The 23,735-nt window shown below is 47.4% G+C and overlaps 1 protein-coding gene across 2 annotated transcripts in view; it reads right to left on the bottom strand.

Moving 5' to 3' along the window:
- Window positions 1-23,735, bottom strand: part of LOC128705483 (cytochrome P450 2L1) — a 309,064-nt gene that overhangs the window by 68,993 nt on the left and 216,336 nt on the right. For both annotated transcript variants that reach the window (XM_070104508.1, XM_070104507.1), the window contains exon 9: window positions 19,021-19,138. In XM_070104508.1, the coding sequence (XP_069960609.1) occupies window positions 19,021-19,138 (118 nt within the window). The remainder of the gene's footprint in view (window positions 1-19,020; window positions 19,139-23,735) is intronic.

Raw genomic sequence — 23,735 nt, 5'->3', positions numbered from 1 at the left:
GGGCTACTGTAGGGCCCTGCTTATATAGCAGGCTAAGTTCCGGGCTACTGTAGGGCCCTTCTTATATAGCAGGCTAAGTTCCGGGCTACTGTAGGGCCCTGCTTATATAGCAGGCTAAGTTCCGGGCTACTGTAGTGCCCTGCTTATACAGCAGGCTAAGTTCCAGGCTACTGTAGGGCCCTGCTTATACAGCAGGCTAAGTTCCGGGCTACTGTAGGGCCCTGCTTATACAGCAGGCTAAGTTCCAGGCTACTGTATGGCCCTGCTTATACAGCAGGCTAAGTTCCAGGCTACTGTAGGGCCCTGCTTATACAGCAGGCTAAGTTCCAGGCTACTGTAGGGCCCTGCTTATACAGCAGGCTAAGTTCCAGGCTACTGTAGGGCCCTGCTTATACAGCAGGCTAAGTTCCAGGCTACTGTAGGGCCCTGCTTATACAGCAGGCTAAGTTCCAGGCTACTGTAGGGCCCTGCTTATACAGCAGGCTAAGTTCCAGGCTACTGTAGGGCCCTGCTTATACAGCAGGCTAAGTTCCAGGCTACTGTAGGGCCCTGCTTATACAGCAGGCTAAGTTCCAGGCTACTGTAGGGCCCTGCTTATACAGCAGGCTAAGTTCCAGGCTACTGTAGGGCCCTGCTTATACAGCAGGCTAAGTTCCAGGCTACTGTAGGGCCCTGCTTATACAGCAGGCTAAGTTCCAGGCTACTGTAGGGCCCTGCTTATACAGCAGGCTAAGTTCCAGGCTACTGTAGGGCCCTGCTTATACAGCAGGCTAAGTTCCAGGCTACTGTAGGGCCCTGCTTATACAGCAGGCTAAGTTCCAGGCTACTGTAGGGCCCTGCTTATACAGCAGGCTAAGTTCCAGGCTACTGTAGGGCCCTGCTTATACAGCAGGCTAAGTTCCAGGCTACTGTAGGGCCCTGCTTATACAGCAGGCTAAGTTCCAGGCTACTGTAGGGCCCTGCTTATACAGCAGGCTAAGTTCCAGGCTACTGTAGGGCCCTGCTTATACAGCAGGCTAAGTTCCAGGCTACTGTAGGGCCCTGCTTATACAGCAGGCTAAGTTCCAGGCTACTGTAGGGCCCTGCTTATACAGCAGGCTAAGTTCCAGGCTACTGTAGGGCCCTGCTTATACAGCAGGCTAAGTTCCAGGCTACTGTAGGGCCCTGCTTATACAGCAGGCTAAGTTCCAGGCTACTGTAGGGCCCTGCTTATACAGCAGGCTAAGTTCCAGGCTACTGTAGGGCCCTGCTTATACAGCAGGCTAAGTTCCAGGCTACTGTAGGGCCCTGCTTATACAGCAGGCTAAGTTCCAGGCTACTGTAGGGCCCTGCTTATACAGCAGGCTAAGTTCCAGGCTACTGTAGGGCCCTGCTTATACAGCAGGCTAAGTTCCAGGCTACTGTAGGGCCCTGCTTATACAGCAGGCTAAGTTCCAGGCTACTGTAGGGCTCTGCTTATACAGCAGGCTAAGTTCCAGGCTACTGTAGGGCCCTGCTTATACAGCAGGCTAAGTTCCAGGCTACTGTAGGGCCCTGCTTATACAGCAGGCTAAGTTCCAGGCTACTGTAGGGCCCTGCTTATACAGCAGGCTAAGTTCCAGGCTACTGTAGGGCTCTGCTTATACAGCAGGCTAAGTTCCAGGCTACTGTAGGGCCCTGCTTATACAGCAGGCTAAGTTCCAGGCTACTGTAGGGCCCTGCTTATACAGCAGGCTAAGTTCCAGGCTACTGTAGGGCCCTGCTTATACAGCAGGCTAAGTTCCAGGCTACTGTAGGGCCCTGCTTATACAGCAGGCTAAGTTCCAGGCTACTGTAGGGCCCTGCTTATACAGCAGGCTAAGTTCCAGGCTACTGTAGGGCCCTGCTTATACAGCAGGCTAAGTTCCAGGCTACTGTAGGGCCCTGCTTATACAGCAGGCTAAGTTCCAGGCTACTGTAGGGCCCTGCTTATACAGCAGGCTAAGTTCCAGGCTACTGTAGGGCCCTGCTTATACAGCAGGCTAAGTTCCAGGCTACTGTAGGGCCCTGCTTATACAGCAGGCTAAGTTCCAGGCTACTGTAGGGCCCTGCTTATACAGCAGGCTAAGTTCCAGGCTACTGTAGGGCCCTGCTTATACAGCAGGCTAAGTTCCAGGCTACTGTAGGGCCCTGCTTATACAGCAGGCTAAGTTCCAGGCTACTGTAGGGCCCTGCTTATACAGCAGGCTAAGTTCCAGGCTACTGTAGGGCCCTGCTTATACAGCAGGCTAAGTTCCAGGCTACTGTAGGGCCCTGCTTATACAGCAGGCTAAGTTCCAGGCTACTGTAGGGCCCTGCTTATACAGCAGGCTAAGTTCCAGGCTACTGTAGGGCCCTGCTTATACAGCAGGCTAAGTTCCAGGCTACTGTAGGGCCCTGCTTATACAGCAGGCTAAGTTCCAGGCTACTGTAGGGCCCTGCTTATACAGCAGGCTAAGTTCCAGGCTACTGTAGGGCCCTGCTTATACAGCAGGCTAAGTTCCAGGCTACTGTAGGGCCCTGCTTATACAGCAGGCTAAGTTCCAGGCTACTGTAGGGCCCTGCTTATACAGCAGGCTAAGTTCCAGGCTACTGTAGGGCCCTGCTTATACAGCAGGCTAAGTTCCAGGCTACTGTAGGGCCCTGCTTATACAGCAGGCTAAGTTCCAGGCTACTGTAGGGCCCTGCTTATACAGCAGGCTAAGTTCCAGGCTACTGTAGGGCCCTGCTTATACAGCAGGCTAAGTTCCAGGCTACTGTAGGGCCCTGCTTATACAGCAGGCTAAGTTCCAGGCTACTGTAGGGCCCTGCTTATACAGCAGGCTAAGTTCCAGGCTACTGTAGGGCCCTGCTTATACAGCAGGCTAAGTTCCAGGCTACTGTAGGGCCCTGCTTATACAGCAGGCTAAGTTCCAGGCTACTGTAGGGCCCTGCTTATACAGCAGGCTAAGTTCCAGGCTACTGTAGGGCCCTGCTTATACAGCAGGCTAAGTTCCAGGCTACTGTAGGGCCCTGCTTATACAGCAGGCTAAGTTCCAGGCTACTGTAGGGCCCTGCTTATACAGCAGGCTAAGTTCCAGGCTACTGTAGGGCCCTGCTTATACTAAGTTCCAGGGTAGGGCCCTGCTTATACAGCAGGCTAAGTTCCAGGGTAGGGCTACTGTAGGGCCCTGCTTATACAGCAGGCTAAGTTCCAGGCTACTGTAGGGCCCTGCTTATACAGCAGGCTAAGTTCCAGGCTACTGTAGGGCTACTGTAGGGCCCTGCTTATACAGCAGGCTAAGTTCCAGGCTACTGTAGGGCCCTGCTTATACAGCAGGCTAAGTTCCAGGCTACTGTAGGGCCCTGCTTATACAGCAGGCTAAGTTCCAGGCTACTGTAGGGCCCTGCTTATACAGCAGGCTAAGTTCCAGGCTACTGTAGGGCCCTGCTTATACAGCAGGCTAAGTTCCAGGCTACTGTAGGGCCCTGCTTATACAGCAGGCTAAGTTCCAGGCTACTGTAGGGCCCTGCTTATACAGCAGGCTAAGTTCCAGGCTACTGTAGGGCCCTGCTTATACAGCAGGCTGTTCCAGGCTACTGTAGGGCCCTGCTTATACAGCAGGCTAAGTTCCAGGCTACTGTAGGGCCCTGCTTATACAGCAGGCTAAGTTCCAGGGCTACTGTAGGGCCCTGCTTATACAGCAGGCTAAGTTCCAGGCTACTGTAGGGCCCTGCTTATACAGCAGGCTAAGTTCCAGGCTACTGTAGGGCCCTGCTTATACAGCAGGCTAAGTTCCAGGCTACTGTAGGGCCCTGCTTATACAGCAGGCTAAGCAGGCTAAGGTCCAGGCTACTGTAGGGCCCTGCTTATACAGCAGGCTAAGTTCCAGGCTACTGTAGGGCCCTGCTTATACAGCAGGCTAAGTTCCAGGCTACTGTAGGGCCCTGCTTATACAGCAGGCTAAGTTCCAGGCTACTGTAGGGCCCTGCTTATACAGCAGGCTAAGTTCCAGGCTACTGTAGGGCCCTGCTTATACAGCAGGCTAAGTTCCAGGCTACTGTAGGGCCCTGCTTATACAGCAGGCTAAGTTCCAGGCTACTGTAGGGCCCTGCTTATACAGCAGGCTAAGTTCCAGGCTACTGTAGGGCCCTGCTTATACAGCAGGCTAAGTTCCAGGCTACTGTAGGGCCCTGCTTATACAGCAGGCTAAGTTCCAGGCTACTGTAGGGCCCTGCTTATACAGCAGGCTAAGTTCCAGGCTACTGTAGGGCCCTGCTTATACAGCAGGCTAAGTTCCAGGCTACTGTAGGGCCCTGCTTATACAGCAGGCTAAGTTCCAGGCTACTGTAGGGCCCTGCTTATACAGCAGGCTAAGTTCCAGGCTACTGTAGGGCCCTGCTTATACAGCAGGCTAAGTTCCAGGCTACTGTAGGGCCCTGCTTATACAGCAGGCTAAGTTCCAGGCTACTGTAGGGCCCTGCTTATACAGCAGGCTAAGTTCCAGGCTACTGTAGGGCCCTGCTTATACAGCAGGCTAAGTTCCAGGCTACTGTAGGGCCCTGCTTATACAGCAGGCTAAGTTCCAGGCTACTGTAGGGCCCTGCTTATACAGCAGGCTAAGTTCCAGGCTACTGTAGGGCCCTGCTTATACAGCAGGCTAAGTTCCAGGCTACTGTAGGGCCCTGCTTATACAGCAGGCTAAGTTCCAGGCTACTGTAGGGCCCTGCTTATACAGCAGGCTAAGTTCCAGGCTACTGTAGGGCCCTGCTTATACAGCAGGCTAAGTTCCAGGCTACTGTAGGGCCCTGCTTATACAGCAGGCTAAGTTCCAGGCTACTGTAGGGCCCTGCTTATACAGCAGGCTAAGTTCCAGGCTACTGTAGGGCCCTGCTTATACAGCAGGCTAAGTTCCAGGCTACTGTAGGGCCCTGCTTATACAGCAGGCTAAGTTCCAGGCTACTGTAGGGCCCTGCTTATACAGCAGGCTAAGTTCCAGGCTACTGTAGGGCCCTGCTTATACAGCAGGCTAAGTTCCAGGCTACTGTAGGGCCCTGCTTATACAGCAGGCTAAGTTCCAGGCTACTGTAGGGCCCTGCTTATACAGCAGGCTAAGTTCCAGGCTACTGTAGGGCCCTGCTTATACAGCAGGCTAAGTTCCAGGCTACTGTAGGGCCCTGCTTATACAGCAGGCTAAGTTCCAGGCTACTGTAGGGCCCTGCTTATACAGCAGGCTAAGTTCCAGGCTACTGTAGGGCCCTGCTTATACAGCAGGCTAAGTTCCAGGCTACTGTAGGGCCCTGCTTATACAGCAGGCTAAGTTCCAGGCTACTGTAGGGCCCTGCTTATACAGCAGGCTAAGTTCCAGGCTACTGTAGGGCCCTGCTTATACAGCAGGCTAAGTTCCAGGCTACTGTAGGGCCCTGCTTATACAGCAGGCTAAGTTCCGGGCTACTGTAGGGCTACTGTAGGGCCCTGCTTATACAGCAGGCTAAGTTCCAGGCTACTGTAGGGCCCTGCTTATACAGCAGGCTAAGTTCCAGGCTACTGTAGGGCCCTGCTTATACAGCAGGCTAAGTTCCAGGCTACTGTAGGGCCCTGCTTATACAGCAGGCTAAGTTCCAGGCTACTGTAGGGCCCTGCTTATACAGCAGGCTAAGTTCCAGGCTACTGTAGGGCCCTGCTTATACAGCAGGCTAAGTTCCAGGCTACTGTAGGGCCCTGCTTATACAGCAGGCTAAGTTCCAGGCTACTGTAGGGCCCTGCTTATACAGCAGGCTAAGTTCCAGGCTACTGTAGGGCCCTGCTTATACAGCAGGCTAAGTTCCAGGCTACTGTAGGGCCCTGCTTATACAGCAGGCTAAGTTCCAGGCTACTGTAGGGCCCTGCTTATACAGCAGGCTAAGTTCCAGGCTACTGTAGGGCCCTGCTCAGCAGGCTACTGTAGGGCCCTGCTTATACAGCAGGCTAAGTTCCAGGCTACTGTAGGGCCCTGCTTATACAGCAGGCTAAGTTCCAGGCTACTGTAGGGCCCTGCTTATACAGCAGGCTAAGTTCCAGGCTACTGTAGGGCCCTGCTTATACAGCAGGCTAAGTTCCAGGCTACTGTAGGGCCCTGCTTATACAGCAGGCTAAGTTCCAGGCTACTGTAGGGCCCTGCTTATACAGCAGGCTAAGTTCCAGGCTACTGTAGGGCCCTGCTTATACAGCAGGCTAAGTTCCAGGCTACTGTAGGGCCCTGCTTATACAGCAGGCTAAGTTCCAGGCTACTGTAGGGCCCTGCTTATACAGCAGGCTAAGTTCCAGGCTACTGTAGGGCCCTGCTTATACAGCAGGCTAAGTTCCAGGCTACTGTAGGGCCCTGCTTATACAGCAGGCTAAGTTCCAGGCTACTGTAGGGCCCTGCTTATACAGCAGGCTAAGTTCCAGGCTACTGTAGGGCCCTGCTTATACAGCAGGCTAAGTTCCAGGCTACTGTAGGGCCCTGCTTATACAGCAGGCTAAGTTCCAGGCTACTGTAGGGCCCTGCTTATACAGCAGGCTAAGTTCCAGGCTACTGTAGGGCCCTGCTTATACAGCAGGCTAAGTTCCAGGCTACTGTAGGGCCCTGCTTATACAGCAGGCTAAGTTCCAGGCTACTGTAGGGCCCTGCTTATACAGCAGGCTAAGTTCCAGGCTACTGTAGGGCCCTGCTTATACAGCAGGCTAAGTTCCAGGCTACTGTAGGGCCCTGCTTATACAGCAGGCTAAGTTCCAGGCTACTGTAGGGCCCTGCTTATACAGCAGGCTAAGTTCCAGGCTACTGTAGGGCCCTGCTTATACAGCAGGCTAAGTTCCAGGCTACTGTAGGGCCCTGCTTATACAGCAGGCTAAGTTCCAGGCTACTGTAGGGCCCTGCTTATACAGCAGGCTAAGTTCCAGGCTACTGTAGGGCCCTGCTTATACAGCAGGCTAAGTTCCAGGCTACTGTAGGGCCCTGCTTATACAGCAGGCTAAGTTCCAGGCTACTGTAGGGCCCTGCTTATACAGCAGGCTAAGGCTACTGTAGGGCTTATACCAGGCTCCAGCAGGCTAAGTTCTACTGTAGGGCCCTGCTTATACAGCAGGCTAAGTTCCAGGCTACTGTAGGGCCCTGCTTATACAGCAGGCTAAGTTCCAGGCTACTGTAGGGCCCTGCTTATACAGCAGGCTAAGTTCCAGGCTACTGTAGGGCCCTGCTTATACAGCAGGCTAAGTTCCAGGCTACTGTAGGGCCCTGCTTATACAGCAGGCTAAGTTCCAGGCTACTGTAGGGCCCTGCTTATACAGCAGGCTAAGTTCCAGGCTACTGTAGGGCCCTGCTTATACAGCAGGCTAAGTTCCAGGCTACTGTAGGGCCCTGCTTATACAGCAGGCTAAGTTCCAGGCTACTGTAGGGCTGCTTATACAGCAGGCTAAGTTCCAGGCTACTGTAGGGCCCTGCTTATACAGCAGGCTAAGTTCCAGGCTACTGTAGGGCCCTGCTTATACAGCAGGCTAAGTTCCAGGCTACTGTAGGGCCCTGCTTATACAGCAGGCTAAGTTCCAGGCTACTGTAGGGCCCTGCTTATACAGCAGGCTAAGTTCCAGGCTACTGTAGGGCCCTGCTTATACAGCAGGCTAAGTTCCAGGCTACTGTAGGGCCCTGCTTATACAGCAGGCTAAGTTCCAGGCTACTGTAGGACCCTGCTTATACAGCAGGCTAAGTTCCAGGCTACTGTAGGACCCTGCTTATACAGCAGGCTAAGTTCCAGGCTACTGTATGGCCCTGCTTATACAGCAGGCTAAGTTCCAGGCTACTGTAGGGCCCTGCTTATACAGCAAGGAAAGAATAATAACAATAATAACAATACTTATAATATTTTTATTTCTACATGTACAAAGTATACAGGTACATGTACAAGGTATACAAGTACATGTACAAGGTATACAAGTACATGTACAAGGTATACAAGTACATGTACAAGGTATACAAGTACATGTACAAGGTATATAAGTACATGTACAAAGTATACAGGTACATGTACAAGGTATATAAGTACATGTACAAAGTATACAAGTACATGTACAAGGTATACAAGTACATGTACAAGGTATACAGACCATAGCTGACATCAGTGACATACTACTATATAGATAGACCCTTGTTATGCAAAGCATTTCCAGCAAATTAGGTCAGTTTGGTTCCAGGATGAGACCCACACCCGTCCACTAACACCCAGGTACCTATTTTACTGATGGAGAACATTAAAAACCTGCGTAAGGAAACACGCCCAATGTTTCTACCCTCGCCAGGAATCGAACCCGGACTACTGTAGGGCCTGGCTTATGCAGCAGGCTACATTCCGGGCCTCTTCAAGGGGGGCTCTTTGGCGCAGTGAAGAGGCTCCTGGTCTGAGGAATTAGACCTGTTGGTCTCCTTCCTCAGACCGAACCTAATTACCCCCAATCCCCCCTTCCCTATCCCTATCCTCCCTTTTCTCTTTCCTCCTCCTCCCCATCCCTCCCTTATTCCTTTCCTCTTTTTGGCCTTTGTGATTCTACCCACAGGCACACTGGTTCCTAGGTAGGGGACAGGGTACTGGGGTCCATCCCATTCCGTTGAGGTTCTTGGCGGTGGTGTAGTTTGCCGTGGAATCTGGATCGTCTGGAGATGTCCCGTTCCATCTTCGGTCTGAACCATTCATCTACATCTCCGGTCTACCGGAGGGGGGGGGGGTGGCTTTGGGTGTCTTTCGAGTGACGGGTGTATCTCCAGAGGCCACCTTTCGGATTCCGGGGGTTGGTGGCCAAAAGAGATATGCTTTGTGATGGATATCCGGCCACCCTCTCGTTTGTCCACCGAGGTAGCTCGGCAGATGTGAGGTTGCTGTCCTGGATTGCTGGCATACTGGCATGAAGGGTAGGGTATGGCACAGGTTGTGTATGGCTACTTACAGTGTTGAGGTCCTCTTGGGCGCGGAGGGAGATTTCCGGCCCTTTCATTCCTCCTAGGAGCTATTCCTCCCCCGTTCCCCCCTATTTTTTGTTCTTTTTTTTATTTTTATTTTTTCTTTCTTTTTCTTAAAAAACAAAAAAAGTAACCTAACCATGGAGGACCCAATCCATGAACCTGCTACCCCCGGGCCTCTTCTTGATACTGCACCCCGTTCTGACCCTGACTCATTTTTTGACCACTCTTCTGACACTTCTAATGCCCCTGTACCTCTTGCTGGTGCTGTTTCATCACTCGCTTCAGGTACCGGGGTCTCGACTGATTCCTTTAATACTTCTGACCTTCACTCTTCTTTGACTGTGCTTCAAGCCTCTCCCTCTACAGTGCGGCAATTTTCGAATCACCAGCCCATCCCACGTCGGACCAATTCTGGTCCCACTCCTAAACACCCACGACAATTGCCTGATGATACTTCTTTGCTTCCTTCTCGTTCTACTCAGAAAAGACCTACATGTCATGCACTCTCTGTCCACGCTCAGTTTCGGAATGCACAATGGACTAAATTCTTTAGTTTATGACCAACTTCCTCTACTGCCTATCTCCCCGACCATAGTATTGGCAAGGCGCTCATATGCCATGTTGGAAGAGATATATCCTTTCATGCTCTCAAGAGTGGTACATGCATCATCACTGTCCAGAATGCTAACCAAGCTCATGACCTTTATCTTCTTTCAAATATCGATACTATTTCTGTCACTACTATTCCTGTCAACATCATTCCCTCAATTTTTGTAGGGGGGCTGTTATTCTGCACCATACCATTGTCCAACAGAATTTCCAGACATGTGGCAACGACATTCTAGAATAGCTGGAACTCCAAGATCTCCCAATCCTAAAAGTAGACACTTATGTCCTCCCTGCCCGTGGGTGGAGACGTTACCCTTGCAATGTAGCTTGATTAACATTCAACTGCTGTGAACTCCCATCCACTGTTTATATAGTGGGACATCGTTTACAAGTTCGAAAGGTGGGGTTTTGGTCATCCAGCAAAATATTGCAGGTCTATAGCCCAATGCCCAGTCTGTGGTGCCGATGACCATTCCAATATGTCTTGTAGTCTACCTCCCACTTGCCTTAATTGTCATGAGGCTCACCCATCTTACTCTCACCGTTGCCAAGTTTACTTAAATAAGCAAGAAATCCGTTGCCTAAAAGAAGCAGAAGGTTTCTCTTATTCCATGGCAGTTTCTCATCTACACCTCTGTGGCATGCAAAGAGTACGTAACCTTTATTCGGTGCATGTACACACCCTCATTTACAGGCTATCTCCCCCAACCAGTGAACCAGGTGACTGAGGGTTGACGATGGGGCCCCGTCGTTCAACCAGTACCAATAAGAAGATGGTTTCGGCAATCGCAGAGGTTATGTGGGTACCACTCTCCTGTCTGCCCTTGTCATTCCCATTCTAGAGCTGGCTGAAGCACGGTCTGCTCTCTAGCGGCTTCTATTCTGCCTTGCTTACCATGGAGTGCACTAATACCTATCGCTGTACATAGTGTATATAGTGTACATACTTCTGTTCTAAATTGGTGAAGGATAATATAAGTCAAAAGTTTTTCTGCTGTGTTTATTTTGCTCCCTTTACACCCAGGATAACAGACCATTTGAAATCCTGGGTTGCAATAATCTCCAGGGAAGACTATCCCGTGTTTCTTATTCTCGTGTTTCTAAATGTCCCCCAACCTCTGGGGTTCCATCTTCTGCAGCCTCCTGTCTCTCATTCTTTTGCTATCCTGGACTCAGAAGTCCCTACCTCAACACCTCAGTTTGTTCTCACTTCTTCATGTTTTCCCCCTCAAGTTCCGGTAACAACAAGACCTCATACAACACCTCCCAGTCTCCAATCTACTTCTCAGAAGCCCAAAAAATCCCCATTGCTCAAATCTCCTATGCCCCCCTCCTTCCCTTCTTCTACCTCCACATTTTACCTTTCCAGTCTCTGTACGTGGTCCTTTGCCTCTCACTGGCTCTATTACAAATGTGGAGGTTCACCCTACTCCTCCTACTTTACCTTCATCCCCTGTCCTCTCCCAAATTTCTTCCTCTTCTGCCCACTCCCAGGTTTCTTTCTCTTCTGTCTCTGCCCACACTTCTCCAGTTCCCTCTACCCTTTCGTGCCCCCCTACTCTGGTACAGTCCATTGCTGTTCCAATCTTTATTCACCCTCCTCCTTCCATCTGCAATGTCTCCCATACAACGTCTTTGTCTTCCAAAACACTGGAAGCTATCTCAGAATATACTGAAGAGACTAAACCATCAATGGACACTGACCCTCCTCCTGTTCCTCCTCTTCCTTCTCCTTCATCTGCACAACTCCTATTTTTGCAGTGCCCCATTCCTTCGCTGCTTGAATGTTTTCCGCTGCCACCACATATGGACTTTTCTAACCCCACTAGTCAGTAGGTACCTTTACCTGCAGATTTCTTGTATCTTTCTCGTTTCCAATCATGGCCTGTTTACAGTGGAATATCCGCGGCCTCAGAGGTAATCGGGGTGAGCTTCAAATGTTGCTCTCCCGGTTTAACCCTATTGGTGTTTGCTTACAAGAATCAAAATTACACTCCACTGTTCTCCACCCCATCTCAGGCTATGATTTACTGTATTCTTCGGATCCTTTTTCTGATGGAACCTTTAATGAAAGTGCATCTCTTATACACACTGATATTCCGTACTGTCAGGTATTTGTTCATATTTTGCTGCATTACACTGCAGCCCGTATCCACTTGAATAAGTGGTATACAATATGTTCTTTGTATCTCTCTCCTCGGGCATTATCTATCCCAGATGTTGCATTTCAAATTCAAATTCAAATTCAAAGTTTATTCTCTATAAGGATTACAATGCTGAGTTTATAGAAATTTGGTTATTGTTTGGTTTACATGTAGTAAAAATGTGATTACAGAGTGTACCACTAGAACGCTTAGCATGGCTAGGCATTTCGGGCATACTTAGTTTTATTCTTAATTGTAAAATATTACAAATTATGAGGTAAGTTGGTCTTATGGCTAAGTGACTAAATACTAGTTTATGAGTTTAGCAATGTGAATGCTTTTGTTTTGGCACAGTATATAGTTTCAGTATTGGAGTATCACAGGATTCATTATTTTAAGATTGAGATTAATATTTCTGTTTATGGTCAAATGAGTGAGTGAGTGTAAGTGTGAACCACCAGGTGGTATTCGTGTAGTTAGTTGACAGGGTGTATCAGGGAGATAAGATGTTTTCTAATGGTAGTTTTGAAGGTGATGAATGTGTCTGCAGTTCTAGAGTTCTCAGGTAGGGTATTCCAGATTTTAGGGCCTTTGACATACATTGAATTTTTGTAAAGGTTTAGTCGGACACGGGGAATGTCGTAGAGATGTTTGTGTCTGGTGTTATGCCTGTGGGTTCTGTCACAACTATCAAGAAAGCGTTTTAGGTCAAGGTTGATATTAGAGTTTAAGGCCCTGTAGATGTAGACTGCACAGTAGTAAGTGTGGATGTACTGAACTGGGAGTAAGTTTAGATCTTTGAAGAGTGGGGGGGTGTGCTGCCAGGGATGGGATTTAGTGATTATTCTTACTGCAGCTTTTTGTTGGGTTATTATTGGCTTTAGGTGTGTTGCTGCAGTTGATCCCCAAGCACAAATAGCATAGGTGAGGTATGGATAAATAAGTGAGTGGTATAGTGTGAGAAGGGCATTTTGCGGCACGTAGTATCGTATCTTGGAGAGGATCCCAACCGTTTTGGATACTTTTTTGGCTATATGCTGGATATGGGTGCTGAAATTCAGGTTGTTGTCAAGGTATAAGCCTAGGAATTTTCCCCCATTATTTCTGGTAATTAGAGTGTTGTCAATCTTAATGTTAATTTGTGCATCTCCTGCTCTGCTACCAAACATAATATAGTAAGTTTTGTCAGTGTTAAGCGTAAGTTTATTGGCTGTCATCCAAGTCGATATTTTAATCAGCTCCTCATTCACAATGGTGTTGAGGGTGGCAAGATTAGGGTGAGAGATGACATAAGTCGTGTCATCAGCAAAGAGAATGGGTTTCAGGTGTTGGGATACGTTTGGAAGGTCATTGATGTATATGAGGAAGAGCAGGGGACCAAGGACACTTCCCTGCGGAACTCCAGTATCAAGTGGCCGTGTTGCTGATGCTGTGTCTTTAATGGTGACGTACTGATACCTATTAGTAATGTAAGATTTGAAATAAGCAAGCGCATGGCCTCTTATACCGTAGTGGTCAAGTTTGTGGAGTAGGATTTGGTGGTTTACTGTGTCAAAAGCTTTTCTTAGGTCAATAAAAATTCCTAGTGGATATTCCTTATTTTCCAATGCTGTGTAAAGCAGATCTAGCATTTTTATGATTGCATCATTAGTGCTTTTATTTTTCCTGAATCCAAACTGGCAGGGGTTGAGTATGTTTTGAGCCGTTATAAATGAATACAGTCTCTTGTACACGAGTTTCTCAAAGATTTTGGATAGCAATGGTAAGTTAGATATTGGCCTATAGTTGTTTAAGTCTGTAGGGTCACCACCTTTATGTATTGGTGTAACCCTTGCCATCTTGAGTAGTTTCGGGAAGGTGCTAGTCTCTATTGACTTGTTAAAAAGTAATGAAATAGCATGCGAAAGGACATGGGCCGCTCTGGTTTCTTCCTTGCCATCACCACTTCTGTTACTTGGCGATTTTAATGCCCACCATTTCCTCTTGGGAAGGTCTCACTGTGACTCCCGTGGCATTCAGTTGGAGGCTTTTCTCGCTTCTCACCCCCTCCATGTTTTAAATATGGGTACTCCCACCCATTGTGATCCTCGTACTCATACTCTCTCTTGCATCGATCTCTCGTTCTGCTCTTCCTCTACTGCACTAGACTTCGCCTGGTCTGTCCTCCCGGATTTACATGACAGTGATCATTTTCCAATCATTCTTACTCTTTCATATTCACCACCTTTTCGTAGCCCACGCTGGCAATTTGATTGAGCAAATTGGGACCTTTACTCGCAACTAACTGATTTTAGTAAGGTTCCTTCTTCGTCCTCCATTAATGAGCTTTTACATCTCTTCTCGACCTCAGTTTTAACCGCAGCTTCTCAACCTATACCCCAAACCTCAGGCAGGCATTCTCAGAAGTGCGTGCCGTGGTGGTCTCCTGCTTGTGCTTGAAACGTGCTGCGTGGGGCAGGTACCGGTATAATAGAACCACAGAGACTTCTTGATTTTAAGCAGAAGTGAGCAGTCGCTCGCCGTGTCATCCGTGATGTTAAACGCACTTGCTGGCGAGATTATATTTCCACCATCACCTCTGCTTCCTCTCTGAGTGCAGTCTGGAAAAAAGTACGGAAACTGAGTGGTAAATACTCTCCCAATCTGGCTCCTGTTCTGTGAGTTGCCGGTGTTCATATAGCAAACCCTCTTGATGTTGCCATTAAAATTGGTAATTATCTGGTCCGTATTTCTCAGGTGCTCCATCTATGCCCCTCATTTCTTTCCTCAAAGTCTGCCAGAGAGTTAGCGCCCTTAGACTTTTCTTCTCATATAGAAGAATCTTACAATGTGCCTTTTACACTTCTGGAACTGGAGGCGACACTCTCAACTTGTCAATCATCGGCAGCTGGGCCTGACGACATTCATATTCGGATGTTACAACGTTTACATCAATCAGCCCTTGCAGTCCTCTTACAGCTCTTTAATCTTATTTGGTCACAAGGAGTTCTTCCACAGCTGTGGAAATCTGCCATTGTTCTCCCTTTCCCCAAACCGGGTACTACTGTACATGATGCCTCCCATTATCGTCCCATTGCTCTTACCAGTGCAGTTAGCAAGGTGATGGAACGTCTGGTAAATCGACGTTTAATGTGGTATTTATAGACACACAACAGTCTCTCCACTCGTCAATATGGCTTTCGTAAGGGACGTTCTACCATAGACCCCTTACTACACTTGGATACGTATCTTCGTAATGCCTTTGCGAATAACCACTCAGTTATTGCCATATTTTTTGACCTTGAGAAGGCATATGACACAACTTGGAGGTATAATATTTTAGCCCAAGCCCACTCCTTAGGCCTCCGAGGCAATCTACCATCCTTCCTTAAGAATTTTTTAACTGACAGGCATTTCTTTGTTCGGGATAATAATATGCTGTCCCCAGACTTTGTCCAAGCTGAAGGTGTCCCCCAGGGATGTGTTCTGAGCACAACACTTTTTCTCCTTGCTATAAATGATTTGGCTTCTCTTCCATCCAATATTTGGTCATCACTCTATGTTGATGACTTCGCTATAGCTTGTGCAGGCGCTGACTGTCACCTCTTTGTGTTTCTCTCCAGCATGCGGTCGACCGTGTTTCCAATTGGGCCACCACACATGGGTTTAAATTTTCCAATACTAAAACTCGCCAAATTACTTTCACTAGACGCTCTGTCATCTCCGATCATCATTTGTACCTCTATGGCTTCCGTATCCCTGAACGTGATACAATCAGGTTTCTGGGCCTCCTCTTTGACCGTAGGTTATCCTGGAAACCTCACATTACCTCTCTGAAGGCAACTTGTCACAGCCGGCTGAACCTTCTTAAAACCTTTGCTCATCTTTCATGGGGAGCTGATCCTCGAACTCTCCTTCGCCTACATTCCACCCTCATTTTATTGAAACTCGATTATGGTGACCAGATCTATTCAGCGACCGCTCCTGCTACTCTCTCTAGCCTGTTCAGAGCCTCTAAGCAGAAGAGAATATTCCATCCTTGTCCGATAGCCGTGATGCCAATTGCTTTCGCTATTATGTTCGCTCTCATGACCTCTGCAATCCTTCGATATATAGAATAGTCACCGATGTTAGTAGACATTATTTGTTCGTCGCCCCTGTTTACTCCGTCCCTTTATATTCAACTACATTCGCTGTTGTCTTCCCTCCAGTTACCACCTTTCTATGTTCATGTAGAATCTCACTTTTCCCTACCCCCCTGTGAAGTTCCAGCTGTTCGTGCCTGTTCTTTCTCACTACCATGCGCGAAAGCCCAACTGCCTATGGTAGCTTCCCGCTTTCTCTTTCTTGACCACTTCCACTCTCATTCTCATGTCATCGCAGTGTACACAGATGGTTCTAAGTCTTCTGATGGCGTTGGATACGCAGCAGAGCTTCCGGACAGTGTCGTGCGAGGGAATTTACTATTCTCGGCTAGCATTTTTACTGCTGAATTGTTTGCCATTCTTGCAGCACTTATCTATATTGCATCTATGCCTGTGTCACCATTTGTGGTTGTTTCAGACTTCCTTACTGCTTTACAGGCTATACGAAAATTTGATACACCTCACCCCCTAGTTCTTTGTATCCAACTTTGGCTACGCCGTATCTCTATCAAGCACAAAGATATTGTTTTTTGTTGGGTCCCTGGTCATGTTGACGTACAGGGCAATGAACAGAGGTTAGGTTCCCTACTTATACAGCAGGTTAGGCTCCGAGCTACTGCAGGGCCCTGCTTATACAGCAGGTTAGGTTCCGAGCTACAGTAGGGTTCTGCTTATACAACAGGTTAGGTTCCGAGCTACAGTAGGGCCCTGCTTATACAAGAGGTTAGGTTCCGAGCTACTGTAGGGCCCTGCTTATACAGCAGTTTAGGTTCTGAGCTACGGTAGGGCCCTGCTTATACAGCAGGTTAGGTTCTGAGCTACAGTAGGGCCCTGCTTATACAATAGGTTAGGCTCTGAGCTACTGTAGGGCCCTGCTTATACAGCAGGTTAGGTTCCGAGCTACAGTAGGGCCCTGCTTATACAGCAGTTTAGGTTCTGAGCTACATTAGGGCCCTGCTTATACAGCAGGTTAGGTTCTGAGCTACTGTAGGCCCCTGCTTATACAACAGGTTAGGTTCCGAGCTACAGTAGGGCCCTGCTTATACAGCAGGTTAGGTTCCGAGCTACAGTAGGGCCCTGCTTATACAGCAGTTTAGGTTCTGAGCTACAGTAGGGCCCTGCTTATACAATAGGTTAGGCTCTGAGCTACTGTAGGGCCCTGCTTATACAACAGGTTAGGCTCCGAGCTACAGTAGGGCCCTGCTTATACAGCAGGTTAGGTTCCGAGCTACAGTAGGGCCCTGCTTATACAGCAGGTTGGGTTCTGAGCTACAGTAGGGCCTAGCTTATCCAGCAGGTTAGGCTCGGAGCTGCAGTAAGGCCCTGCTTATACAGCAGGTTAGGTTCGGAGGTGCAGTAGGGCCCTGCTTATACAGCAGGTTAGGTTTCGAGCTACAGTAGGGCCCTGCTTATACAGCAGGTTAGGTTCCGAGCTACAGTAGGGCCTAGCTTATCCAGCAGGTTAGGCTCGGAGCTGCAGTAAGGCCCTGCTTATACAGCAGGTTAGGTTCGGAGCTGCAGTAGGGCCTTGCTTATACAGCAGGTTAGGTTCTGAGCTACAGTAGGGCCCTGCTTATACAGCAGGTTAGGTTCTGAGCTACAGTAGGGCCCTGCTTATACAGCAGGTTAGGTTCTGAGCTACAGTAGGGCCCTGCTTATACAGCAGGTTAGGTTCTGAGCTACAGTAGGGCCCTGCTTATACAGCAGGTTAGGTTCTGAGCTACAGTAGGGCCCTGCTTGTACAGCAGGTTAGGTTCTGAGCTACAGTAGGGCCCTGCTTGTACAGCAGGTTAGGTTCTGAGCTACAGTAGGGCCCTGCTTGTACAGCAGGTTAGGTTCTGAGCTACAGTAGGGCCCTGCTTGTACAGCAGGTTAGGTTCTGAGCTACAGTAGGGCCTTGCTTATACAACAGGTTAGGTTCGGAGCTGCAGTAGGGCCCCTGTTTATACAACAGGTTAGGTTCTGAGCTGCAGTAGGGCCCTGCTTATACAACAGGTTAGGTTCGGAGCTACAGTAGGGCCTTGCTTATACAACAGGTTAGGTTCGGAGCTGCAGTAGGGCCCTGCTTATACAACAGGTTAGGTTCGGAGCTACAGTATGGCCTTGCTTATACAACATGTTAGGTTCTGAGCTACAGTATGGCCTTGCTTATACAGCAGGTTAGGTTTCGAGCTACAGTAGGGCCTTGCTTATACAACAGGTTAGGTTCCGAGCTACAGTAGGGCCTTGCTTATACAACAGGTTAGGTTCTGAGGTACTGCTGTAAAGTGAAAATTTCTGTAAACAGATATTTTTCAGTTTGAAATTCATATAATAGGCTGATAAGATGTTTACACTGTTATGTATTAAGTGAGCCACAGAGATAGGCCTAAAACCATGCACATACAGTACACATATTACTTACCTTAAAATAAATGAAGAATAGATATAACTATAAACAGTGAAGCACTGTAAAGCTAACAGCTGTAAAGTAAAGCACTGTAAAGATAACAGCTGTAAAGTAAAGCACTGTAAAGCTAACAGCTGTAAAGTAAATCACTGTAAAGGTAACAGCTGTAAAGTAAAGCACTGTAAAGGTAACAGCTGTAAAGTGAAGCACTGTAAAGCTAACAACTGTAAAGTAAAGCACTGTAAAGCTAACAGCTGTAAAGTGAAGCACTGTAAAGCTAACAGCTGTAAAGTAAAGCACTGTAAAGCTAACAGCTGTAAAGTAAAGCACTGTAAAGCTAACAGCTGTAAAGTGAAGCACTGTAAAGCTAACAGCTGTAAAGTAAAGCACTGTAAAGCTAACAGCTGTAAAGTGAAGCACTGTAAAGCTAACAGCTGTAAAGTAAAGCACTGTAAAGCTAACAGCTGTAAAGTAAAGCACTGTAAAGCTAACAGGTGTAAAGTAAAGCACTGTAAAGCTAACAGCTGTAAAGTAAAGCACTGTAAAGCTAGCAGCTGTAAAGTAAAGCAATGTAAAGCTAACAGCTGTAAAGTAAAGCACTGTAAAGCTAACAGCTGTAAAGTAAAGCACTGTAAAGCTAACAGCTGTAAAGTAAAGCACTGTAAAGCTAACAGCTGTAAAGTAAAGCACTGTAAAGCTAACAGCTGTAAAGTAAAGCACTGTAAAGCAAGGTCAGCCTGTAAAGCTGTCTAAAAATGTATTTTCAAGTTGTAGATTAGTTATGAAGCACAAAAGAGCAGACTGACCTTGGGTAAGACATAACCTCCAACTTGTATATCTTGTGTAACATAATGAAACAAACTGAAGGGAATAAGGGAAGACATACGCAGAACTTCGTGGATCACAGCCTCCAGGTACTGCAGTCTGAGAGTGAGAAACTTATGTCACAAACACTCTACAATAATAATAATAATAATAATAATAATAATAATAATAATAATAATAATAATAATAATAATGATAATAATAATAATGATAATGATAATAATAATAATAATAATAATAATGATAATAATAATAATGATAATAATAATAATAATAATAATAATAATAATAATAATAATAATAATGATAATAATAATAATAATAATAATAATAATAATAATAACACATAATAAAAATTATCATAAGTTTAACACACCGGCGGTCTCCCACCAAGGCAGGGTGGCTCGAAAAAGAAAAACTTTCACCATCATTCACTCCATCACTGTCTTGCCAGAAGGGTGCTTTACACTACAGTTTTTAAACTGCAACATTAACACCCCTCCTTCAGAGTGCAGGCACTGTACTTCCCATCTCCAGGACTCAAGTCCGGCCTGCCGGTTTCCCTGAACCCCTTCATAAATGTTACTTTGCTCACACTCCAACAGCACGTCAAGCCCTAAAAACCATTTGTCTCCATTCGCTCCTATCTAACACACTCTCGCATGATTGCTGGAAGTCCAAGCCTCTCTCACACAAAACCTCCCTTATCCCTCCCTCCAACCTTTCCTAGGCCGACCTCTACCCCGCCTTCCCTCCACTACAGATTTATACACTCTCGAAGTCATTCTATTTCGTTCCAACCTCTCTACATGTCTGAACCACCTCAACAACCCCTCCTCAGCCCTCTGGATAATAGTTTTGTTACTCCCACACCTCCTAATTTCCAAACTACAGTTTCTCTGCATTATATTCACACCACACATTGCCCTCAGATTTGACATCTTCACTGCCTCCTGCCTTCTCCTTGTTGTAACATTCATCACCCATGCTTCACACCCATATAAGAGCATTCGTATAATTATACTCTCATAGATTCCCCTCTTTGCTTCCAAGGATAAAGTTCTTGTCTCCACAGACTCCTAAGTACACAACTCACCTTTTTCACTTCGACAATTCTGTGATTCACTTCATCTTTCCTAGACCCATCTGCTGACACATCCACTCCTAAATATCTCAATACCAGACCACCAGACCGCGGTTCCCGTGGTCTGGTGGCAAAAGCTATTGCTTCTCACGGTGAAGATCCTGGTTTGATTCCCACCCAAGGGGTGGAAACATTGGACGTATTTCCTTACACCGGTTGTCTATGTTCACTCAACAGTAAAATGGGTACCTGGGTGTTAGTCGACTGGTGTGAGTCGCATCCGTATAAAACTGACATCATTTCCCCGAAATGCTCAGCATAACAAGCAGCTTACTATATAGTAGTATGCCATTAATGTCAGCTGGGCCTGTATACCTTGTATATGTGCTTGTAGTAAATAAAGTTATTATTCCATATAATATTAAGTTATTTACCTCCTCCATACTCTCTCCCAACAATCTGATATCCAGTGTTTCGTTACTAAATTGTTTTGTTATCCTCATCACCTTACTCTTTCCTATTTTCATTTGTAATTTCCATCTTTTACATACCCTACCAAATTCATCCACCAATCTCTGCAACTTCTCTTCAGAATCTCCCAAAAGCACAGTGTCATCAGCAAAGAGCAACTGTGACAACTCCCACTTTGTGTTAGATTTTTCATTTTTTGACCCCACACTTCTTGCCAACACCCGAGCATTCACTTTTCTTCCAATTATATCTATAAATATATTGAACAACCACGGTGACATCACACATCCCTGTGCAAGGTCTACTTTTACTGGGAAATAATCCCCCTCACACCTATATACTCTAACCTGAGCCTCACTATCCTTTCAATGACCTACATCCTATTCTATTCATTTTCAACATCTGCCACATTGCTCCCTATCCACTCTGTCATACGCCTTTTTCAAATCAATAAATGCCACAAAAACCTCCCTACCCTTATTTAAATACTGATCATGTTTATGTTTCTCTGTAAACACCTGGTCTACACTCCCCCTACCCTTCCTAAAGCCTCCTTGTTCATCTGCTATCCTACTCTCAGCCTTACTCTTCATTCTTTCAATAATAACTCTTCCATACACTTTACCAATAATAATAATAATAATAATAATAATAATAATAATAATGATAATACTTTTTTCTTCATATATATGTACATATATTTATGTCATGACAAAGGTAAGGAAATAGATACATTTCAGTATGATACAATGTTTGTACAGAGATGAGTGACATTTAGGTGTGTATTCATCAAGTTTAAAGTTATATAGAATACTTCGGAAAAGCTGAAGCCTAACTTAAGACTAAAATGGTAATAATTATTATTTGCAGGAGTTAATTTAATTGATAAATCTGAGAATTTGCACAAAATATTTATCACTATAAAATGTCTCCACTCTTTTCTTTTTTGTTTTTTAGAGGGTAAAGAACTGGCAAGGAAAAGAAATAATTTACAGGGAAAAAACTGATAACCTAAATAACATCTTAGCTTTTATATTAAATTACTGTACTATTATTATTATTATTATTATTATTATTATTATTATTATTATTTAGTAGTAGTAGTAGTAGTAGTAGCAGTAGCAGTAGCAGTAGTAGTAGTAGTAATAGTAGTAGTAGTAGTAGTAGTAGCAGTAGCAGTAGCAGTAGTAGTAGTAGTAATAGTAGTAGTAGTAGTAGTACTAGTATTGGTATAGTTGGTATAGTTATACCAACATTCTTATATGGGTGTGAGGCATGGGTCGTGAATGTTGCAACAAGGAGAAGGCTGGAGGTAGTGAAGATGTCGCGTCTGAGGGCAATGTGTGGTGTGAATATAATGCTCAGAATTCATTGTTTGGAAATTAGGAGGAGGTGCGGGATTACGAAAACCATTATCCAGAGTCATGACTCGTGGTATCGTAATGACTCTTGAGCTAGAGTTCTTCACGGCCATGCTGGCGGGAAATTTGTCTGTAAAATCTTGCATTTGTGGTCACAGTGGTGCCTATGCTAACCTTCTTATGGTATTTAAATATACCTAGTTGGAAGAATATTATTGTAGCAGCTGGCCCAGAGGCTAATGCGTCGGTCTGGAGTTTTATGACTCTGTGACTGAGGATTCTATTCTCGCCCGTGGTATGGTCTATTATCCAGAGGGCTGAGGAGGGGTTGTTGAGGTGGTTCGGACATGTAGATAGGAAGAAACAAAATAGAATGACTTCGAGAGTACAAATCTGTAGAAGAGGGAAGGCAGGGTAGGGATCGGCCTAGGAAAGATTGGAGAGAGGGGGTAAAGGAGGTTTTGTGTGTGAGGGGCTTGGACATCGAGCAAGCATGCGTGAGTGTGTTAGGAGTGAATGGAGACAAAATTTTTTAGGAGTTGACGTGCTGTTGGAGTGTGAGCAAAGTAACATTTATGAAGGGGTTCAGGGAAACCGGCAGGACGGACTTGAGTCCTGGAGATGGGAAGTACAGTGCCTGCACTCTGAAGGAGGGGTGTTAATGTTGCAGTTTAAAAACTGTAGTGTAAAGCACCCTTCTGGCAAGACAGTGATGGAGTGAATGACGATGAAAGTTTTTCTTTTTCGGGCCACCCTGCTTTGGTGGCCACCCTGCCTTGGTGGCCACCCTGCCTTGGTGGCCACCCTGCCTTGGTGGCCACCCTGCCATTGTGGCCACCCTGCCATCGTGGCCACCCTGCTATGGTGGCCACTCTGAAATGGTGGCCACCCTGCCATGGTGGCCACCCTGCCTTGGTGGCTACCCGGCCTTGATGGCCTCCCTGCCATTGTGGCCACCCTGCCACGGCCACCCTGCCATGGTAGCCAACCTGCCATGGTGGCCACCCTGCCATGATGGCCACCCTGCCTTGGTGGCTACACAGCCTTGGTGGCCACCCTGCCTTGATGGCCAACCTGGCATGGTGGCCACCCTGCCATGGAGGTCACCCTGCCTTGGTGGATACCCTGCTATTGTGACCACCCTGCCATGGTGGCCACCTTGCCACGGTGACCTCCCTGCCTTGGTGGCCAACCTGCCATTCTTACCTCCCTGCCTTGGTGGCCACCTTGCCATGGGGGTCACTCTGCCATGGTGGTCACCCTGCCATGGTGGTCACCCTGCCATGGTGGTCACACTGCCATGGTGGCCCCCCTGCCATGGTGGTCACCCTGCCATGGTGGTCACCCTACCATGAGTGTCACCCTGCTATGGTGGTCACCCTGCCCTGGTGGTCACCCTGCCATGGTGGTCACACTGCCATGGTGGTCCCCCTGCCATGGTTGTCACCCTGCCATGGTGGTCACCCTACCATGGAGGTCACCCTGCTATGGTGGTCACCCTGCCCTGGTGGTCACCCTGCCATGGTGGCCACCCTGCCATTGTGGCCACCCTGCCTTGGTGGCCACCCTGCCTTGGAGGCCTCCTTGCCATTGTGGCCACCCTGCCTTGGTTACTACCATGCCTTGGTGGCCACCCTGCCTTGGTGGCTACCCTGCCTTGGTGGCCACCCTGCCATGGTGGTCACCCTGCCATGGTGGCTACCCTTCCATGGTGGCCACCCTGCCATGGTGGCCACCCTGCCATGGTGGCCACCCTGCCGTGGTGGCTACCCTGAATGGG

Source organism: Cherax quadricarinatus, chromosome 92 (assembly GCF_038502225.1).
Source record: "Cherax quadricarinatus isolate ZL_2023a chromosome 92, ASM3850222v1, whole genome shotgun sequence".
NCBI lineage: Eukaryota > Metazoa > Arthropoda > Malacostraca > Decapoda > Parastacidae > Cherax > Cherax quadricarinatus.
The sequence above is the reverse complement of the archived record's forward strand: the minus strand, read 5'-3'. Positions and strand labels throughout refer to the sequence as shown.